The sequence below is a fragment of the Staurois parvus genome, unplaced genomic scaffold, assembly GCF_062004578.1.
Source record: "Staurois parvus isolate SC_StPar_1 unplaced genomic scaffold, SC_StPar_1.0 ptg000772l, whole genome shotgun sequence".
Taxonomy (NCBI): Eukaryota; Metazoa; Chordata; class Amphibia; order Anura; family Ranidae; genus Staurois; species Staurois parvus.
In genome coordinates, this window is record NW_028318568.1 from 142,354 (window position 1) to 165,469 (window position 23,116).

Sequence of the window (23,116 nt, forward strand, 5' to 3'; positions counted from 1 at the left end):
AATCAAATAGTTTTCATAACATATTGCTCAGAAAAGAAAATCTGAATGTGGAAGCTATGATTGTGCATAAAAATTAGTTACACACAAATGGTCTCAGGACCAGCTCCCAGACCGCAATTGCATCATCACATTTGCTGAAGGACATTCGCATGCTCCAGAGACATGAAAACAAAAGTTCAGTTCCTTGGCTGAAAGTAAACACAGGAGTTGGAGGCAGGTCACTCTTGCCAAACTCAAAAACACCAAACAGGTGTCAATTGCGCATATTTATTTTCGCCACCATCCACTTCTACCTTGCGACTGTAGAGGAGGCACCGCTGCTGGCTATGTTTGCCAGAGCCTTCTGCAGAGCAGAGAGGAACGCACATGGCATGGTTTTTTTGGACCATGGGCATACTTGTCCATTGCAGGTTTTGCTTAGGGCAAGAAGCAATTGTACACCTGAGCTCATCCTTACATTCATACTAGTGCCAATTAACCTATCAGAATGTCTTTGGAGTGTGTGAGGAAACCCACACAGGAACAGAGAGAACATGCAAACACTTGGCACATGGTGCTATGGCTGGGATTTGAACCAATGATCCTAAAGTTGCTAGGCTAGAGTGCTAACCACTAAGTCACTATGCTACCAATAACATTATTTGGAATATATAGTAGTACCATGATTCCAAAATTAAGATATATAATTATAAGTAGATATAAGAAAATATGAATTAGACATTATAAATTTGTCATATAACAGCTATAACTGTCAAGGATTTGAAGGTGAACCGCTGAACCAAAAAAGTGTGGCTTCCCCTTCAAAATCACTAACACACCCTATCTGAGCATACAGTCCTGTGGGCTACAAAACGGGGGTATATAGGCCCCCCTCCATATACACTTTTTTTTTTTTTTTTTTGTAATGTCAGCTCTTTTGTTTACATTGTGAAACTTTCTAAAATGTACCAGATTGCAAAAAAACATAAATATGCATTATTAGTTCAGGTACTTGTATAGCACCATCAATTTACACAGCACTTTACATACATGCTGCACATTCGCATCAGGCCCTGCCTTCAAAGTCTCTAACATTCATGTACTATGGACAATTTAGACAGGATCAAATTAACCTACCAGCATTTTTGGCTATAGATATACAGTTGCAAGAAAAAGTATGTGAACCCCTTGGGATTACGTGGAGTTTTGCATGAATTGGGCATAAAATGTGCTCTGAACGTCATCTAAGTCACAACAATAGAAGAACAGTCTGCTGAACATAATACTACACAAACATTAGATGTTGCCATGGTTTAATTGCACATAACATGTAAACATTCACAGTGCAGGGAGGAAAAAGTATGTGAACCTTTGGACTTAATAACTGGTCGACCCTCCTTTGGCAGCAATAACCTCAACCAAACGTTTCCTGTAGTTGCAGATCAGACCTGCACAACGATCTGGAGTAATTTTGGACCACTCCTCTTCACAAAACTGTTTCAGTGTAGCAATATTCTTGGGATATCTGGTGTGAATCGCTCTCTTAAGGTCATGCCACAGCATTTCAATCGGGTTGAGGTCAGGACTCTGACTGGGCCACTCCAGAAGGCGTATTCTGTGCTGTTGCAGCCATTGTTTTGTTGAATGACTTGTATGCTTTGGGTCATTGTCCTGTTGCATCACCCATCCTCTGCGGAGCTTCAGTTGGCGGACAGATGGTCGTACGTTTTCCTGCAGAATGTCTTGATAAACTCTGGAATTCATTTTCCCATCAATGACAACAATCCATCCAGGCCCTGAGGCAGCAAAGCAGCCTCAAACCATGATGCTCCCTCCGCCATGTTTCACAGTGGGGATGAGGTTTTGATGTTGGTGTGCTGTGCCTTTTTTTCTCCACACAGTGTTGTGTGTTCTTCCCAAACAACTCAATCTTGGTTCCATCTGTCCACAGTATATTTTGCCAGTAGTGCTGTGGAACATCCAGGTGCTCTTTTGCAAACTTCAAACATGCTGCAATCTTCTTTTTGGACAGCAATGGCTTCCTCCGTGGTGTCCTCCCTTGTACTCCATTCTTGTTTAATGTTTTCCTTATTGTAGATGTGTCAACAAAAATGTTAGCATGTGCCAGAGATTTCTGTAGGTCTTTAGCTGACACTCTGGGATTCTTCTTTACCTCATGCAGCATTCTGCGCTGTGCTCTTGCAGTCATTTTTACAGGACGACCACGCCTAGGGAGAGTAGCAACAGTGCTAAACTTTCTCCATTTGTAGACAGTCTGTCTTACCGTGGACACATGAACATCAAGGCTTTTGGAGATACTTTTGTAACCCTTTCCAGCTTCATGCAAGTCAACTATTCTTGATCGTAGGTCTTCTGAGAGCTCTTTTCTGCGAGGCATGGTTCACATCAGACAGTGCTTCTTGAAACCAGTAAACCCAAAACAGGTGTGTTTTTTAAGGGCAGGACAGCTGTCAGCAACACATCCAATATCATCACACTGATTGGAGTCAAGGTTGGCTCACTCCTGGCTCCAATTAGCTCTGGGAGAAGTCATTAAGCTAGGGCTTCACATACTTTTTCCTCCCTGCACTGTGAATGTTTACATGTTATGTGCAATTAAACCATGGCAACATCTTATGTTTGTGTAGTATTATGTTCAGCAGACTGTGTTGTTCTATTGTTCTGACTTAGATGACGTTCAGAGCACATTTTATGCCCAATTCATGCACAACTCCACGTAATCCCAAGGGGTTCACATACTTTTTCTTGCAACTGTACACCCCACTGGAGGGATAGTCACATTAGGAGGGCAATATCCGACCAATTACCCTAGTGTTGCTGGGTAGAAGTGCTAACCACTAAGCCACTATGCTGCCAATAACATAAAATGGAATATATAGTAGTACCATTATTCAAGAATTAAGCTATATAATAAGTAGATATAAGAAAATATGAATTGGACATTAAAAATTATTTGATTATATATATATATATATATATATATATATATATATATATATATATATATATATACACACACACACAACTGTCATGGATTTGAAGGGGGAACCCCTTAACCAAAAAGTGTGGCTTCCCCCCAAAATCACTCACACCCTTATCTGAGCATACAGTTCTGCAGGCTAGAAAAGGGGGTAGAACAGCAAGCCCCCCCCCCCAAAAAAAAAAACACACACACACACACACTTTTTATTTGTAATGTCAGCTTTTTATCTACCTTATGTGAAACTTTCTAAAATGTACCAAAAAATAATTTAAAAAAATTATCAATTTTTTTTTTTCGTACTGTCACCAGTTAGTGTCCCTGATCACCGCCATGCCAGTTATATGATGCTGCTGTACTGCATAGGTGACCGTATGTAAAGAAAAAAAATTGTGAAAATCATTTTTTTCTTAATTTCCGAAAACTTATGACAAAAAAATTACAACTTCAAAAAAACTCACCATGCCTGTTATGAAATAGGTCGGACTGTCTACTTTGCAAAAAGGGGTCATTTGGGGGATGTATGTACTGTTCTGACATTCTTGGACCTCAAGAAATTATTAGATTGGCCATCAGTACTTCAGGATTGATCAATTTTCAGATATATCCCATAGTTTGTGAACTCTCTAACTTTCCTACAGACTAAATAATAAATACTAATTTGGGTTATTTTCACCAAAGACATGTAGTAGAATACATTTTGGCCTAAATTTATGAAGAACAATTATTTATTTGAAAACTTTTTACCAGAAACAAAGAAAAACGTGTTTTTTTTTTTTTTTCCAAACTTTTTGGTCTTTTTTTGTTTAGCAAAAAAAAAACCGCAGCGGTGATTAAATACCACCAAAAGAAAGCTCTAGTGTGAAGAAAATGATAACATTTTAGTTTGGGTACAATGTTGTATGACCACGCAATTGTCATTCAAAGTGTGAGAGCGCTGAAACCTGAAAAATTGCCTGGGCAGGAAGGGGGTAAAAGTGCCCTGTATGGAAGTGGATAAACAGAGCATTTTTATTCAGGTACTTGTATAGCGCCCTCAATTTACACAGCACTTTACATACATCAGATCCTGCCTTCCAGGTGCGTACAATCTTAACAGGTAAGCACAGGATCAGACAACCGTTGGCAGAATTTCCTAGTGTTAACTCTGGAAATGCCTTTAGAAGAACCACTTTAATTTTAACCTATATTGTATTTAGACTGAAAATATGAAATAAAAACGTATTTGTCACCTGCTGCCTCAAACTGAGAACTGAGCGATCAAAGACCGATCACTGAATTTTCGGTCTTCAGTGATCAGAGAGCCAGTGACTGTTGGTCACTGGCTATCTGCTCTGCCCCTCCAGCACAGAGAGTGGCTGGCTCAGGCTCTCCACACCATGTTGAGACTGAGCCCACTGCCGGTCCAGGCATCTGGGTGGATCCTGACATTAATGTTGGGATCTCTCTAGAGCTTGGACTGGCTAAGTGATGTCAGCTGACAGTGGACTTTGTAAACAAAAAAAACAAACACTGCTCTAGGTCAGTTCCCTCTTCCCCTACCATACACACCAAATTCCAGGTTCGGTCCCTGTCCACAGCAGACTCTAATATACAAACATCCGATGGCCGCACATCCAGTAAAATCACCTTTATTTCTTCGAGCATATTCCACAAGTATGACAAAGATACAGGACTCCTAACGCGTTTCACACTCCAGTAGCGCTTAGTCATAGCTCATAACTAAACGCTAGTGGAGTGTGAATTGTGTTCGTTGGAGTCCTGTATCCCTGTCATTTGTGGAATATGCTATAAGAAGAAATAAAGGTGATTTTACTGGATGTGCGGCCATCGGATGTTTGTACAATATAGCATTAATGTACTTCTGCAGAAATTTCAAAAGCTTTCCATTTTTCCTAACCACCTTTTATGTCAGTGTCCAGATGGATGTACAAACAAGCTTTCCCATTACTTCTGCCTTATTTCCTTCAGAGACTTTAGGTCATGATACTGGAAGGAGTTGACCAGCTGACCTCATTAGCACACACCCTGCATCATTTACCCTTCTACCTCCCACCCACATCCAGGTGCATGAATGTTAAATGAAAATCAGTTGGTGATCACTGTTCTCACTAAATACAGACACTGATTTTTATTTTTCTACCTTAACTTTCATCTTGCATAGATCATTCTGCAATCTGATTACAATATACACATTGCAATCTGATTGTACAATCGCTGTACAATTTTCTTTAGATTTTCAAGAACTATGGAATAGGAAGACCCATCTGTCTATCCAATCACTCTGTATCCAATCGGGAAAGCCCTTGCGCTACACAGTTGATGGTAGATCTAAAGGAGATTGTACAATCAGATTATATAATGTATGAACTTTACAGAACCCAGAACACAATTCTCCTGTTTTCAATACTACAGCTCTATCTATATAGGCTGTTATCTGTTCATTTAGCACACCATGCCAAATGATCTATACAAGATGAAAGTTAAGGTAGAAAAATAAAAATCGTTCACTATGTATTTAATGAGAACAGTGATCAGATTTGATTGCTTATTTAATAGTCGTGCACCTGGAAGTGGGCGGAAGGTAGGAGGGTAGATAATGCAGGCTGTGTGCTAATGAGGTCAACTCTCTTTTGTCATGACCTATAGTCTCTCCCGGAAATAAGACATAAGTAATGGAAAAGCTTGTTTGTACCTCCATCTGGGCACTGACATAATGGTGGGTAGAAAAAACGGAAAGTTTGGGAATTTCTGCAGAAGTACATTAACGCTATATTGGTACATATAGGAGCTGGAATTTAGAAAAAAAATTAACAAAGGTGAACTTCGCCTTTTTTAAGACCATGTTCTGAGACAGCGGCATGTACTATAGGATGTTTTGCAGATTTTGTTTATTCCCCCCCCCCCCCCCCAACATTTATGCTAAAAATAGCTGTGGTATTATTCATGTACGTTGAAACAATAATTTATACCATTGGTTAGCTTATTGATTGCATAAACAGTATATATGATTAGAAGGAACTTATATTTGTCATTTTAACCTTTTTAATCAGTTGTTGTTTCAAAAGTTGCACCCTAGAATTGATGCCAAAGGGACCAGCGAGAATCTTGGTATGCTTCTGGTGGAATTCTTTGAACTGTATGGAAGAAATTTTAATTACTTGAAAAATGGAATTAGAATTAGAAATGGAGGCGCCTATATTGCAAAGGAAGAAATCACGAAAGCTATGGCAAGTGGACATAAGCCATCTATGCTCTGTATTGAGGATCCTTTGCTTCCTGGTAAGTAGGGTGGGCTGGGTTGTTTCTTTTAGTTTATCAAGAGCTATAGTTTGGATGCAAGAATCTTTTAAGTCAACGCAGATTTAAAGTTGTGTATATTCATTTTTAAAAAGCACCTGTATGTATTTTAATGGTCTGCTACTTTATTTTTTCTTTTTTTTTTTTGCTTTGTGGTCAACTTTAACCACTTGCTGTCTTTCCACTTTAAAACAGTTGGACAACTTTGGCCTGAAGGCTGTTTTAAAATAGCCTGGCCTTCGTGCTGCTTGTGTAGCTCTGTGTCCATGAGAAATTGGCACTGTACCATGTGTCTATTACAGTACACACTTTTTGATACAATGCTGGTTGTATCTTGTGTATCACAAAATTCAATGTCCAGCACATAACCAGTCAAAAATTGAAACTCTCACACATGAGGTATCCACATACTCAAAAGTAGCAGAATGTGTTTAAGTCTCATTCACACTAGCTGTTGAGGGGCATTAAGTCATGCCTTTAACTGTCCCTCTTAGCTGCAGAGGCGGTGGCCAGGAGTCTACACATGCTGTGATACATTGCACAGAAGCAGAAAATATACCACCTGTTTCTTAACGCAGGTGCTAACACTCACTGAATGCAACCTATGCAAGTGAGTGCAATATATATCACAAGATGCAGCGCTAATGACTATAACATGTATGCATAAATCAAGAAATCTGTCATAAATGACTAAACAGTAGAAAGTTCATAAAATGGGTGACTTTAGTGCTCTCTTCTCCTATATATCCTCCTGATGGTCAGGCGTTTGTGCAGAATAGTGCTGAAGGGGTGCACACTCACCAGAACGCACAGATAAATGAGCGTTTATTATAGATTCCCCTTTAGGATCATCAACTGGACATGCTGTGGTATTACGACAAGACACCTTCCAGACCTCCTAGATGTTCCTGTATATTCCCTGGTTTAGATGACCTGCGTACTTCTCCTTAGGATCAGCATACGATTCGTACCCCACAGAGAGATGAGTGGCTAGAATGGGTACTCCCCAAGGGAGTCAGAACAAAACGCATCCATAGTGTAGTAGGTCATATAAGGATTTATTTAAAATTCAGCAACCCGTGTACACGGTATAAGGTAAACAAAATGGACTAACCGTCCAGTATTAAAAATGACCGCCGGAGCGCCACGATGCTCCGGCGGTATGACGTCACGGCGTTCTTGGCTCCTCCTACGCGTTTCGTGCACACGCACGTCGTCTGGGGGGATGTGCCACTGAACGCCGGGCCGTGCGACGTTCATTTATATGCTAGGCGCATGCGCTTTGGAAAGGCGCCATCATCCTGAAGTCTGACCACGAACGATCGGATCTTCATACCAGCGCCATTTTTCATTAGTTTTGCATACTAATAAGTGTACTCGGCTGGTTATCATTTTCAAGCATTATGCTTTTATCCTTCAAAACCTTCCAATCAATATTACTATTATTGGTAATAATAGTGCATGCGCCTAGCATATAAATGAACGTCGCACGGCCCGGCGTTCAGTGGCACATCCCCCCAGACGACGTGCGTGTGCACGAAACGCGTAGGAGGAGCCAAGAACGCCGTGACGTCATACCGCCGGAGCATCGTGGCGCTCCGGCGGTCATTTTTAATACTGGACGGTTAGTCCATTTTGTTTACCTTATACCGTGTACACGGGTTGCTGAATTTTAAATAAATCCTTATATGACCTACTACACTATGGATGCGTTTTGTTCTGACTCCCTTGGGGAGTACCCATTCTAGCCACTCATCTCTCTGTGGGGTACGAATCGTATGCTGATCCTAAGGAGAAGTACGCAGGTCATCTAAACCAGGGAATATACAGGAACATCTAGGAGGTCTGGAAGGTGTCTTGTCGTAATACCACAGCATGTCCAGTTGATGATCCTAAAGGGGAATCTATAATAAACGCTCATTTATCTGTGCGTTCTGGTGAGTGTGCACCCCTTCAGCACTATTCTGCACAAACGCCTGACCATCAGGAGGATATATAGGAGAAGAGAGCACTAAAGTCACCCATTTTATGAACTTTCTACTGTTTAGTCATTTATGACAGATTTCTTGATTTATGCATACATGTTATAGTCATTAGCGCTGCATCTTGTGATATATATTGTTTTGAGGGTGTTTGGTACCTTATGTTCAGCTGCTATATAGATGCGCTCGTATTTATTCTTTTTGAAGTGAGTGCAATAGTGCGGGGTTCAATGGGTTTGAAAGCCAAGTTCACCTTTTGGAACATAAAACATGTTCCAGTTTCTGCTGTCAGCCTGCCTATTTCACCCCCCCCCCCCATCCCGTGCACAAAGAATGGAATCTTGTCTTTCACTGTCAGTTTTTGAAAAGCGCGTCACCATGCAGAGCTCTGCCCACACAGCCACATCATTTATTCAGTTTCCTGTGAATGAATTTGCACCTTGGCTGACAGCTTGTAGTTCTAAATGAACTGTGAGGGTACTGATGAGCGCTCTCTTATTTCATTCACAAGCCCTACAGCTTTTATCAGACAGCTCTTGTGCAAGTACAGGCAGAAAGCTGTAGGGCTTGTCTACAGAACTCTGAGATTGAACAACTGATCGCAGTTGCAATGCTTTCAAGGCTCATGCAGAATATGTGCATCTATTTTTGGGAAAGAAGCATGTACCCTTTTAAAGTTGGTATGTCAATGCAGTGTGTGTGTGAGAATCCTTCTTAAACTGACAAATTGTGTTAAAAAAAAAAAAAATCTTCTGGCAAAATATGAAATCATCAAAATACTCATGCTTTTTTAAAATTATCTTGCAGTGTTTACTTTTCAAAATGTGGTCATTTTGTGTATTCTGTATTAGCACTTCAAGGCTTCAGGACATGTTAGGAAATTAGATGCAAAATTTAAGCCTCTTGAAAGCCTAAAGGTGTTCCATAGTTTTTGGGCCCCTTTATGCATCTAAACCTCAAAACATCTCTCGTGGCATCCCCATACACGAGAGGAATAGAAAAATGTGGTTTGGGAGATGGTTTTAGGTATGCTGTGAGTTAGTAACAACTTGTTAAAATGAGAACTTTTATGAAATCAAATTTTATTTACTTCCTCGTTTTCAAAAATAAGTGACAAAATACAATTTAAAAACAAGGTTAGAGGTACCACTTGTCTAAAACTTCACTGGAAAATCTGGTGCAGCAGTGCATGGTTGCCAATCAGCTTCTAACTTCAGCTTTTTCATTTAAGCTTTGGTTTCAATGTAGTGCTGCCCCAGATTTTTCACACTCCAATTTTAGTAACTCAACCCCATCTAGTGTATCTCAAAAATTAAACATTGTAACAAGTCTAGGTTCACACTGCTGCAATCCGATTTTTTTTTTTTTTTAAATCTTTTTTTTAAATCTTTTTTTTTTTTCAGTGCAATTTTATGTAGTACAACTTAGATGCAGGCTTGGCTATTTTGTAGGGTCTTATCACTGAAATTGCATTGAAATTATTTCCATTGTCCTGTGATTCTGCGTGAGTTTCATTTGAAGTCGCACTAGTATGAACGGAACCCAACAGCATTTCTGTGCGGTATAACAAATGCCGCTGTAAAAAAAAAAAAGAGAAAAAAAAAAAACTATCACAAAGCAAAGAAAAAAAGTGTAAAAAAAATAAAGCATTTTAAATGTGTGTAATCATTTATTACCAAACTGGAAACAATTACATAGATTGTGATCAGCAAACTGGAAACACTGGCACATGCTGTGATCAGCCAATACCCAAAGCTAATATTGGTATGGTAGTGACAGGAGTAGTCCTTTTATAAAGAGGCCAGGTTGTAAGGGACTAGGGATGAGCTGAGTGGTCTGAACATAAGTTCTGACTGAACATTTGCTCTTAGGTCATTCAGTGAATTACAAACTTTGGACCTTTTGGCAAAACCTACTTCTGTGAATGTCCAACGATGAACTGCCAGAGCATCAGTGGCCAAAATTCCTGACCAATGGTCAGGTGCAAAACCTTGGCCAATGATAAAATGCTAATTTCTCAGCACAATGAGAGTGAGACAGCTGTTCCAACTTGTTAGGGAGGGAGGTAGTGTATTGTGCTTGACAGTACTGCTTTGTGCTTTACGGTATCGGTGCTGTACACCGTACTATATCCTGTGCTGTATATTTACTACTCATACTTTGCAATTAATCCCATTTTTTGGGGGGGGGGGAAGGAGAGTGCAATGTAAGCCCACCTGCCTTCATTGTGATTTAGAAAGATCTGGCAGTCCTTAGGACTACTATTTTGTGTCAGCGGCAAGTTCTGTTACTGCTGTCCCCACTTTTTTTTTTTTTTTTTTAATTTGGGGGTGTTTTTGCTTGTTTTTGTTTGTGTTTGAGCTTTATTTTATTTTGGTTTTAATTTATTAGGGTCTTTTATATTTGTCAGCAACAACAGCTTGATTATGTTGAGTCACAACAGGTGCAATTTGCAGCAGAACACAGATCGAGGGTATGTTTAGTGCATCAAAGTATGAACAGGAGCCAGGCGCTGTGTAGTTTTATGATAAAAGTAATACACCTTATATGGAGGTGTGCCTTTAATAATTCATATGGTAAAAAATAGATAACCAGCCTGTGGCTTTAAGATGCCAGGTTCCAAGATGGATGGCCCATCCGCTCAGAGGGAAGCAATGGAGAGTAGGTGCCTGTGGAGAGACTGAGGGGGGGACTCTCGCTGGAGCCGCAGCTTTGGAAGCAAGAGGCCGGTTGCCGGGACATGTTGTCAGCCACAGGCTGGTTATCTATTTTTACCATATGAATTATTAAAGGCACACCTCCATATAAGGTGTATTACTTTTATTACAAAACTACACAGCGGTGAGAGTGGTTGCATGAGCAATGCCTTTTTTTAGAAAAATGTTTTCACTCTTCACCCAGGGCTGTCTGTTCGTGGCAGCAGCAGCTGTATCACATAGCTGATTATCTGGGAGCAGATACAGAGACTGAGTGGATAACCCCAACTATGGATCGCAAGGAATAGCCCAATTGCCAAAGCATGCTCTCTGAATGTACATTCAGTTCAGAGGGGAGCTTTGATAGACAAAAGTGTGTCTATCCACAGATATTGATTGTCTAGCATTTGTGAAAATGAACCCATCTTCGATTAGCAGCAGCTACCAAGCACCTGCTACAGATTCTTCTGCCTAAATGTGTGGGGCCTCCTGCCACCTTCCAATTTTTTTTCTTCTCCCTTGAAAGTTACAGGCTACAAAACTACATGCTGCTTCAATTTCTATGTCTGTTCTGAGTGCATCCAGCCACTACCTGCCACTTCCCACTACTTGCCACGGTTATCTTCTGCCACTATTGCAGGCCTTTCTTCCATTATAGTAAATAGCTGCTGTTCTTTGCAACAACAATTTTTATGTGGCACATCCTGTGCTCTGAAGGATTTTGTCAGTTGGGTTAGTGTTTGGGCAACAACTTAAACCCAAATTTTTCACAGCCTTGTATCAGTTGCACATACGTGAATATTACAGTGGGATCCATCCTGTGCTCTGCAGGATTTTTTTCTGTGGTGTTAGGTCACCACCAACGCACAACACATTTTTTCCCACCTGCAGCAGTTGCAGATATGGTGGATGTTAAAGTGGTTGTAAAAAAACCTGTGTGCAGCAGTGCCCCCAGCCCCCTCAAAACTTACCTGAGTCTCATCAAGATCCAGTGATGCCTCCTCATTGGCTGAGACAGCAAGTGGGAGCCATTGGTTCCTGCTCCTGCCAATCACAGCCAGTCAGTCAATCAGATGGAGCAGCGAGTGCCCCCCCCCCCATAGCAAGCTGCTTGCTGTGGGGGCACCGAACAGGAGGGAGGAGCCAGGAGAGACTGCGGGGGACCCGAAAAAGAGGAGGATCTGCTCTGTGCAAAACTATTTCACACAGTAAAAGTATAAACAAGTTTATTTAAAAAAAAAAAAATTATTAGAATTTCTTTAAATCAATGGTATTTTTTGGTAGGTTTATGGTGTTTGGGCACCACCAACACCCATCACCCAATGTTTTTGCCACCATGTGATGACAAAACTGTAAAGAATTGACCGTGGGAAAATGTTAGCTTTTTTTTTTTTTATCACCCCTGGTAAATGCTTTTCTTTGCAAGAATTTTCATGTTGGTTTATGGGACAGTTTTTCTGTACAAAATATGAAAAACCGAAATTTAAAAATTCCATTTTTGGGCTTGGATAAATACTGCATTGAGCATTCGTGTTATGGGTAAATAGCAGTGTGTCATTAAAAGAAGACATTTAGGTCTCCTCTTGCTCCTCTCCAGAGTAAATTTTTTAAGTTGGACCCTAAGCATTTTTCTCCTTTGTCCCTAGGAGGAAAAAAATATTTTTGGTGTTTTTTACAGATGGAACTTGCCTCTCGAATTGTCTTGGAGCACTATTTTACATCCTGTGGAGAAAATCTCTGATTTCTAGATTGTTAGAAAATTGTCTCCCATTAATGACTTTCTCTTAAATCAATACAATGTTTGTCTGCAAAACAGTCTAATTATTTTAGTTAAATCTGCATGTGTTGTCCCTCATAAATAGTGGCCTCTCCAAAAAAAAATACAAAACGTGCTTTAATTTTTTTTCTTTTACAAAGAATTTTATTATAGAAAAGAAAACAGCGGAGAATCAGTCGAAAACAGATACATTGATTGACAGGAATGAAACATAAAAGGGATTTGATGAGTAATACAGAATATATACTGTTGAAAAGACATGAAAATAAACTGTGTACACAAGTGCCGTATGTATAATAAAAAAAAAAAATTGCAAAAATGATAGACATTTAGAGACCAATGACATAATAAACTCTAAGGAAAAATTGTCACTATATCAGCATACAGAAGGCAAGAAAGACAGGAAATGGAGCCTCTCTGAATACAGTACTCCACACGCAGGGCTCTCAAAGGAGTCCAGCATATGGATGTAGTATTGCTGGTATGGCACTCAAAGCAGAAATCACAATCGGCACAAATAGCATAAAAACAGACTAGACAAAAGGAAAGAGGAATGAAGAGAAAAGAGACAAACACACAAAAAAACAAAACAAAAAAAACTAAGAAAAGGGCTCAAGGGGGACTACAGCAAAAAGAATAAACGGATATGTAAATTTTATATTGACAAAAGGGACTGGTCAAATATCGATGATTGAGCTAGATCAAGCCAAGGACACCATGTCTGCAGAAATTTAGTGTGGGTGTCTGACTGTATGGCTGTCAGCTTTTCGTTAACCGTTCTAAAGTTCATCCGGTTTTTAACAGCCTCGAAGCTGAGGAGGGGAGTCTTCCAAGCCCTTGCGATCGTCCGCTTGGTGGCCATGAATAGGTGCGATGCCAGCTGCCGTTCGGGACAAAGTAGGCCCACTAATGGTTTAAATAAAAGCGCTTCATACGGGTTGAGCTTAATATCTGTGTGAAACAGTGCGGAGAAGGGCATAAACTCTGATCCACAGTCTGCAAACCTTGGGGCAAGTCCACCAAATATGGACCATAGTGCCCGTTTGTTGACAACCCCGAAAGCAAGTCGGGGAATATGTGAGGATAAAATGAGCCAGACGAGCAGGCGTGTAATACCATCTATAAAGAACCCTATAGGCATTTTCTAGAAAAACATTCCTAGAACATTTAGATAATGCTTTGATCATGGTCAACCAATCCTGCTGATCTAGAGTGCCCCCGAGTTCCGACGGCCAACGCTGATAAGAACGGACTGGAGGAGTTCTGAGAAATAATGGAGGAGTAGACCAAGGAGTTTGAGCCCGAAGCATGGGGTCTATGTCTACATTGACTTTCAAAGGGGGTCAACCTGTAGGTTCCCGAATGTGTCTGTATTAATGTATTGATAAAGCGGCGGCGTTGAAGGTAGCCAAAATGTTCCCGCAATGGGATATCGTAAGAAGAGCGCAGAGTTTCAAAGGTGAGTATCCGAGTGGGAGAGAGCATGAAATGTACATCGTGGAAGTCATTTGCTTGCCACCAAGCAAATTGTCAAGGATTGTCACGACCTGGGGGAAATAAAGGGTTCTGTAGCAACCGTAGTAACGGTAAATGGGCAGAAATGAGGCCAGCTGAATATTTAATAGAATCCCAAAGACGAAGCGTCAGTGTCAGCGTCGTACTAAGGGATGAAGGTCAATGAGTAGAAGGAAGCCACGGCAAAGAAGAGAGTGGTATCGGGTAGGAGTCCATCAAGTCTACAGTAGCCAACAAGGGAAAATGAGATGCATGGGGATGGGCTAAGGGGGCAATATTGGCCGCCAGATAGTAAGATTGAAGGTTTTGGACAGATAACCCACCCTCGGTCTTGCGAGCAAATAAGATTTGTTTGCTAATTCTGGGTCGAGAGGAACTCCATATGAAAGACAGGAGTTTTCGCTGATGAATACGCAAAATATGTGAGGGTACAGGGACTGGTAAAACTTGAAACACGTACAATTTGGGAAGATAAGTCATGCGGACCACATTGATTCTACTGAACCACGAAAGCGGATAGTGAGACCAGGAGGACAACATCTGTCAAGTCATGAAAAGCAGCGGGGAAATTAGTCCATTGTAAGTTGGAGTGAGCTTGATTCCTAAATACGCCTAGGCCAAGAGCCATTGAAAAGGGAACAAATGTTTCAGAGTCTCCAAAAGTGCTGGTGAGAGGGTAATTGACATAGCCTTGGATTTGGCTGGGTTGACATGGAGACCCGAGAGAACTGCAAAGGAATCCAAAACCGCAAGTAGGTTTGGCAAAGTAACCCCCGGGTTCGTAACAGACAACAATATATCGTCAGCGAACATAGTTAACTTATGTTGGGAACCAGCTACATCTATTCCCTTAATATCAAGATGCATACGAATGGCTTCTGCCAAAGGTTCCAAAGCCAAGATAAATAGTATGGGAGAAAGTGGGCAACCTTGTCTGGTTCCCCTGCCAATCGGGAACGTTGAGGACTCAAAACCATAATATTTGAGTTTTGCTTGAGGGGACGTATATAGTGAGGAAATCCAACGTAAGAACGAGGGACCAAAGCCAAAATGGTGAAGGACCGACATGAGAAAAGACCAGGACAAAGTGTCAAAGGCCTTGTTGATATCTAGAGATAGGAGCATCATATCAATTTTGCGAGTATGGGCCAAATGTTGTAACTGGAAAATGCATCTGATGGTATCTCCAGCTTGTCTGTGGGGGACGAAACCCACCTGGTCCTTCTTAAACAAAGGAAAGAATTCAAATGAGTGGTTAAGATCTTAGTGAGGATTTTCTTGTCAATGTTAATAAGAGAAATTGGCCTGTAATTTGCCCAAGAGGAATGGTCTCGATCTGGTTTTGGGATCATAACCACATTAGCAGTCAGAGTCAGGGGAAAAGTTCGAACCTCCCTTCACCGCAATGAACATAGCAGAAAGGTGAGGGGCAAGCACATCAGCCAATTTCTTGTAATATAAAGCCGTGTATCCATCTGGACTTGGGCTTTTGCCCGTCTTCAGATCTGCAATACATTGCAGAACTTCCGATATTTGAATATCACGGTCCATCAGCTCCTTATGAGCCTGAGTCAAAATAGGTAAGGACAAATAGGACAAAAAAATCAGAGAGACTGGGGATCAGCCCGTGTAGGATCTGCATAAAGTCTGGCAAGTCGATGCCGGAACTCCTGCAATACCGCTACAGGATTACTTGTAAGAACATTCTGACGAGTACGTAGAGAAATCTGTTTAGGGTGATGTGCGAAAGAGAGCGCAATCTCCGTGCTAACATGGAATCCGATTTATTTGCTTTACTATACCACTGCTAGCGTGTCCAACGCAAACCGCGCTCAGCCTCATCTGTCAAATGGAGATCTAGTTCCAGGCGCGCCTGATCTAACAACCTATGGTTTGATGGGGTTGGTACTTGCTTAAATTGAGCCAACGCGGAAGCTAGCTTTGATTCCAGCTGACACTGTTTTTTCTATCCCTCTTCCACCTCGAAGCCATCTGAATAATATGGCCCCTAAGAACCGCCTTGTAAGTTTCCCACAATGTCACCGAAGAGACAGAACCAGAGTTTAGCTGAAAGTATTCTTGGGATTTGTGCAATAGTTCTGCCTGAATCTCCTTCAGTGAAAGTAGGGAGTCATTCATAATCCAAGAGGAGTAGGATGGCTTACAGAGGAGATATCGACAAATCACCAAAATGGGGTCGTGATCAGACCATGGAACCGTGAGGATAGAGACGGAGCGTACCAAAGGGAGATGTTTACGCAATACAAAAGCATGGTCAATTCTAGAATAAGAATGATGAGGGTGAGAGTAGTGAGTATAGTCTTTCCCCCAGGGGTGGAATTCACGCCATAGATCTACCAGGTCATGGGTATTTAACATACGGATAAAGGATTTGGCTGACGCGGAAGAATTAGAGTTCCCTGCAGGGAATTTATCTAGGGAGGGATTTAATACTAAATTGGAATCTCCTGCCATCAGAAGAGTACCCCGTTGATGGACAGTCAGGAGGGAGCAGATATGTGATAGGAAGGGTCCAGGGTTGACATTGGGAGCGTAATAGGTCAGTATTGTGACATCTATACCCTAAATCGTGCCTTGTAATAAGATACCTGCCGCTTGGGTCAGCAATACACTTCACACAAACAAATGGGGTTTTGCTGTGAAAAGCAACAAGAACTCCCCTTTGTGTAGCAGGGCCAGTAGCTTGAAAAATCTGAGGGTAGCGTGCATCAAAATATTTAGGGGCAGAGGGAGTTGAGAAATGAGTTTCCTGCAGACAAGCAATATCGACTTGGCGAGCTCGGAGAAACTTAAATATGTTTACCCGTTTTCATTCCCTGAACATTCAAAGATAACCAGTTTAGCGACATGGCGATCGGAAGGGAAAAAGATCATCTTCGCTACGATCTCCGAGAGCCCTGAAAAAAATTTTGTAAAAACACACATGACCAGAAACAAAGAAAAGATGGAAGAAAATGAGAAACCATCTGGTATACGAGCAATATTTATATGAAACCGTAAGATTAGTACAAACATTGTATTCATCAACTGTGGGTGATATACCCACAAAGGGGCTGGGTAGCGGCAGGACACCAATCCAGACCACTAACCAGGTCGGAGGGGGACACAATAGTCCACCGGAACTACTCAACTTAAGGCAAGAAAATACTAAACAAACAACTTAGGCTAATAAACCCATGAATAAGTGATCTATAAGTGGCTAGTAAGGCAATAGGAATTTCAGTAGGCTAGAACTTCAAAAATGAAGAAGCTCCAAAATAACTGGAGGAGTGAGACCGCTCACGGGACCGCCCAGTGAACAGTCACACCCGCGGCCTGAGATCCACCGCCAGGCCTGCCCATCAACAATAACATAAATAGAAGCATCTGCACAGAACTGACATGGTTATTTAGGCGCTAGCTGCAGAAACGAAAGTGCTACAAGGCATAACTGCATAGGAATACCTATGGGCAGTGTCACCCGCATCTCAGAAGGTAAAAAACAAATGTGAATACCCAACCGGACACAGAGGCCCTGATTTACTATTGGGCGTGGGCGCATATTCGTGGGCGAACGTCCAATTTTTATGAGCGACCGTCTACTTTTACCCCGCGACGAGATTTACTATTGAGCAGCGCCCATAAGTAGACGCCCAATCGAATTTACTAACGAGATACACGCCCGGAGTCAGACTCACAAAGCAGACTTGCTAAGAAGCATGTCTAACACCATGAAAAATCACTGCAGACTTGTTCACTTAGAAATTTGGTTTGCCAAATATCAGGACTTCACTTTAAAAAAATGATTTTTAACACATTCTTAATTTTTTTGGAAATAGCAGATATTGTTTAAAGGAAATCGACACAGCAAAAATCTAGACGCCCGTGCAGGGTCTTTGGCCGATATAACTGAGCATGTGCAGAACACATTTTAGACGTCCTCTGCAGGCGCTTGCTTTTTAGCCACTGCCCAATAGTAAATCTCAGTGTGGATTCCTCTGACAGCAGGCACTCGGTCGTGTCTACTGTGTTTAATAAACAGCACTAAGCATATCTTTATGTATTCTAATTTGATTTCCTTAGTTCTAGTGATTTCTATTTTTGTTTCTTATCCTTTATAATTATTTCTGTAATGATTTTACTTATTTCGAAGGTCTAGATAATATTTATTTTGACAGCTGAATGTAAAAATAAAGGTCCGCAATAAAAAAAAAAACAGAAAAAAAAACAGTGTGGGTCCCCCCTCTCATCAATACCAAGCCCTTCAGGTCTGGTATGGATATTAAGGGTGAACTCCATGCCAAAATTTAAAAAAAAAAACAGCCTGGGGACCCCCTCAATATCCATACCAGACCCTTATCCGAGCGAGCGCCCCCCCCCCTTCTGAACCATACCAGGCCACATGCCCTCAACATGGGGGGGGTGCTTTGGGGCAGGGGGGGCTTTGGGGCATGTCGATGAGGACAAGGGCCTCTTCCCCACAACCCTGGCCGGTGGTTGTGGGGGTCTGCGGGCGGGGGGCTTATCAGAATCTGGAAGCCCCCTTTAACAAGGGGGCCCCCAGATCCCGGCCCCCCCTACGTGAATGAGTCTACGGTACATGGTCCCGCGACTCATTCACAAAAAAACAAAGTGTGGTGTAAAAAAAAATACAGTACAGGGTCTTTGACAAGTCCTTTATTAAAACAATGTCCCCCAAAGTAGATCCAACGTCAATCATGGCGGTGGCGGCGACCCGAAAAAAGAAGAAAAAAAAAGTTCCGCTCACGTCGGAAGCTTCCAGCCTTGTGAAAAAAGGCTAGCTGACATTTCTTATATAGGTATGGGGTGGGGCCAGCCGGGAACAGCAAGCATGTGACATGGGGCTGGGTCACTCAGATGATGTCCCCGGCTGGCCCTGCCCCATACCTATATAAGAACTGTCAGCTAGCCTTTTTTTCACAAAGAGCCTCGGACGGGAGCGGAACTTTTTTTTTGCTTTTTTCGGGTCCCCGCCGTGATTGACGTTGGATCTACTTCGGGGGGACATTGTTTTAATAAGGGACTTGTCAAAGACCCTGTACTGTGTTTTTTTTTTTTTTGTTTTTTTTTTTTTGTTTTTTTTTTTACACCACACTTTGTTTTTTTGTGAATGAGTCGCGGGACCATGTACTGCAGACTCATTCACGTAAGGGGGGGGGGGGCAGATTCTGATAAGCCCCCCGCCCGCAGACCCCCACAACCACCGGCCAGGGTTGTGGGGAAGAGGCCCTTGTCCTCATTGACATGAGCACCCAAAGCACCCCCCCATGTTGAGGGCATTTGGTTTGGTATGGTTCAGGAGGGGGGGGGCGCTCGCTCGTCCCCCCCCCCCCCCCTTTCCTGACCTGCCGGGCTGCATGCTCGGATAAGGGTCTGGTATAGATATTGAGGGGGTCTCCACGCTGTTTTTTTTTTTTTTTTAAATTTCGGCATGGAGTTCCCCCTTAATATCCATACCAGACCTGAAGGGCTTGGTATGGATGAGAGGGGGGACCCATGCTGTTATTTATTTACTATGGTGCTGGTTTTTAAATGTAATTCTCCTTTTTTTTTTTTTCTTCACTATAGCTCAGAAATTCACCTTTCACTTCCCCCCAGCTAAAAGAGCGTTTTCTTGGAATGTATATCCCTAAAGGAAACAATGTTTACTTTGAGTTTATTAAAAGATACAAAGTTTTCTGTAACTTTGGGGAAAGTGACTTCTAAGCTTGTGAACTATAGTGAAGAAAAAAAAAAGGCTGGCATTTGCGTTTGAAAATCGACGTCGACATACACTTTGTATTGCGAAAAAAATTATTAACAATTTTGTAAACCGAGGCATTATTTCCAATGGATTTTCATTCGTAAACCGAAAATTACGTTAACCGAGGCGTTGGTAAACTGAGGTACACCTGTACTAGTATTGCAATCCTTTGTATTGGGCTACATAGAACCAACATACATCTGAATTGGCAACATAGCACAACATTTGTCACATTTGAGATATCTGGCTAGTTACACTGACCTTGCCCAGGGACCTAGGATTGATTCACAACACAGAAATACAGGTAGGATTAGTGTTCAGCAGCTCCGTGGATTAGTGGTTAGCACTACTGTCTCACAACGCTAGGGTTGTTGGTTTGAATCCCAACCACAGCAATGAATTTGCATGATCTCCGTGTGACTACCCTAACATACATGTGCTGGTGGCAGCATCTTTGCTTTCTGTTTAGATGATCCCTAGAATGTGAAATAGAATGAGGCCTTGTCTGTTCAAACACCTTTAAAGTAGCACCTAATGTGAATGTGAAACCATGGGATGAGATAAGGGCCTGGACTAATGATTGATAGGATAATGCTGGTTTGCACTCCACATCCTTTGGGAAAGTTTGTCAAATCATGAGAAGAGTGAGCAAAAAAAGTGGATTAAAAAAAAAAAAAATAATGCCATGAAGTCCCCCCCCAATCCATAACAGACCCTTATCTGAGCATGCAGACACAGCATGCCTTCAAAGATTTATTTCCTTTGTTGAATTGCCTGCTTGGTTCACACTAGATGCGATTTAAAATTGTGCTTTTTGTTGGAAATTTCACCGTGTTTTCTGTAGATTTACCAATGAGTTATTGCGTTTCAATTGTGTTTTGCATTGCGATTTCTATTGTAGTCTATATGTGAAATCGCTACAAAATGCTGAAAAAGTTAGATGAGAACTACTTTTGAAATTGTGCTGCAGCAAATTGCTTACGTTAAGACACTCACATCCACATTCATTAGATCGGATATCGGGTACAATTTCAATTCCCAAATCGCACCTGAAATCGTGCACCCTGGATGCGACTTGGCATGCGATTTGCATGGCATGCGACTTGCAAATTGTATGCCAAGTCGCACCCTATTGTCTGCTATTAGAGCAGTCACATGGGTGCAATTCCAACACTGATTTCTAAAGTAGTACATGTACTACTTTTATGACGATTTGCATAGATATCTGTGTCAGATGTCTTGCAAATCGTAAGGAAATCGGCATCTTCACTGTACGTCGCACAATTTCTAAATCGGCTTTGATGTGACCGCAGTGTAAGGCCTTTTTTATGTTTGATTTCCTGAGTGTTTTTCCGATTTATGGGAAATGCCGCATACTAGCAAAAGTGAATTGACATTTTCAGTATTGCATGCGAGATGTGGTCATGTGACTGCCTTAACTCATGCGATAATCTGGAGTGAATTGTGCCCATAGGGCCAAGAAATATTGCCAATAGGGTTCCCTTTCACAATCCTGTTCAATGTTCTGTTGTATGCTGCACAGGTACACGTCACTGTGGCTTTCTTTCTGACTCTGATTTGTGGGGCCTGTATACCAAGGGTTAACGCAGGTGGGAAGAGAATTAATCAGGTGCAAACACTCTGACCAAATGAATGACAGTGGTGGGTGTGGCCTACCTTATATATAGAGATGCAGTAGTGGGTGATTTTTGCCTGGTATAGGCACATTATTTTTGCATGTCCTTGTCTGTGGTGGTTTGGGGAGGAAGATATATTGTGGTGAATTGCCCCAGGCCACACTCACGCTGTGTTTTGATGTGGGCTGTAAATGTTTTGCATGTTCTTCCTTCTAAGGTGTGTTTGTGCGTTATTGTACAATGATTGTGTTTATTATCTTTGCATTGTAATCCTAACACATGTGCATTGCTCTGCTTTTCCAAGTTTGCTTTATTTAGAATGAAATGCAGTTTTCAGACAAACATGGTGAGAAATGTATGTGTGGGGGAGGTGTTTATATTTTGGCATGTATGTATTTTTATATTGATATTTCGATCTGCAGCTTGTTTTGTGAATAAGGCCAAGTGATATTAACCATTTGTTTCCTGCTGTAACCTGTGAAAGCACAGTTCATTATAAGTATAATCTTTTAGATTGTCAGCTCTTATGAGCAGGACCGTACTATTTTAGCAACATCAATCCTGCTTTTTTTTTTTTTTTTTTTTTCCACACCAAGATATTGAATGTAGCTTTTTGTTGCTGTCCAAATAAATGTGGAATGTGTATTTGATCAATAAACATTTGTATTATGTATTTTTTGGGGGGATTATTTCATGTTCTAGTTGTATGTTGCACAGTGGCTAAATGGTTAGCACTTCCACCTGGCAGTACTAGGGTCGTTGGTTCGAATCCCAGCCATGGCACCTCCTGCCTGGAGGTTGCATGTTCTCCCTGTGCCTGTTTCCTCCGGGTACTCCGGTTTCCTCCCACACTCTAAAGACATGCTGGTAGGTTAATTGGATCCTGTCAAAATTGGCCCTAGTATATGTATGAATGTAAGTTAGGGCTCTTAGTATGCCCCTTGAGGGTTAGGGACTGATGTGAATTTACCACATCTATATGTAAAGCGCTGCGTAAATTAAGAGCGCTATATAAGTATCTGAAATGTACTAGCACCCCTAACACTTATTTTTGCTAGCTATATAATATGCCCAAATTTGTGCAAGTATGTCCAAAATAACAAACCAAAAGCCCCCTATTGCACGACAAGACCATGTTATGTACCAGTGAATAGGTTGTGTTCAATGTACAGCTAGCTATTCTTTTTCTACAATCCTCTTAACTGTAATAAATTGGGCCCCCAATTTATGTTGACTTTAGGCCTTTACTGGCAAATATATATTCGCCAATGTCATATACACAGTATAGCTGCAGACATACATTCACCAATGCCAAATCTACAATAGAACTGCAAACATATATTTGCAAATGTCATATACACAATGGAGCCGCATGTAAAATTGCTATAGTGCACAAATAAACGCCAAGACGGCTGTTGGAGGAGGTGCTAGAGCAGCTGTCATACCGGAAATACGTCATGATGTT

The 23,116-nt window shown here is 41.5% G+C and overlaps 1 protein-coding gene across 1 annotated transcript in view; it reads left to right on the plus strand.

Moving 5' to 3' along the window:
• Positions 1-23,116, plus strand: part of TENT4A (terminal nucleotidyltransferase 4A) — a gene marked incomplete at its 5' end in the record, with an annotated part of 219,594 nt that overhangs the window by 128,569 nt on the left and 67,909 nt on the right. The window contains one exon of the mRNA XM_089654514.1: positions 6,049-6,262. Within this exon, the coding sequence (XP_089510640.1) occupies positions 6,049-6,262 (214 nt within the window). The remainder of the gene's footprint in view (positions 1-6,048; positions 6,263-23,116) is intronic.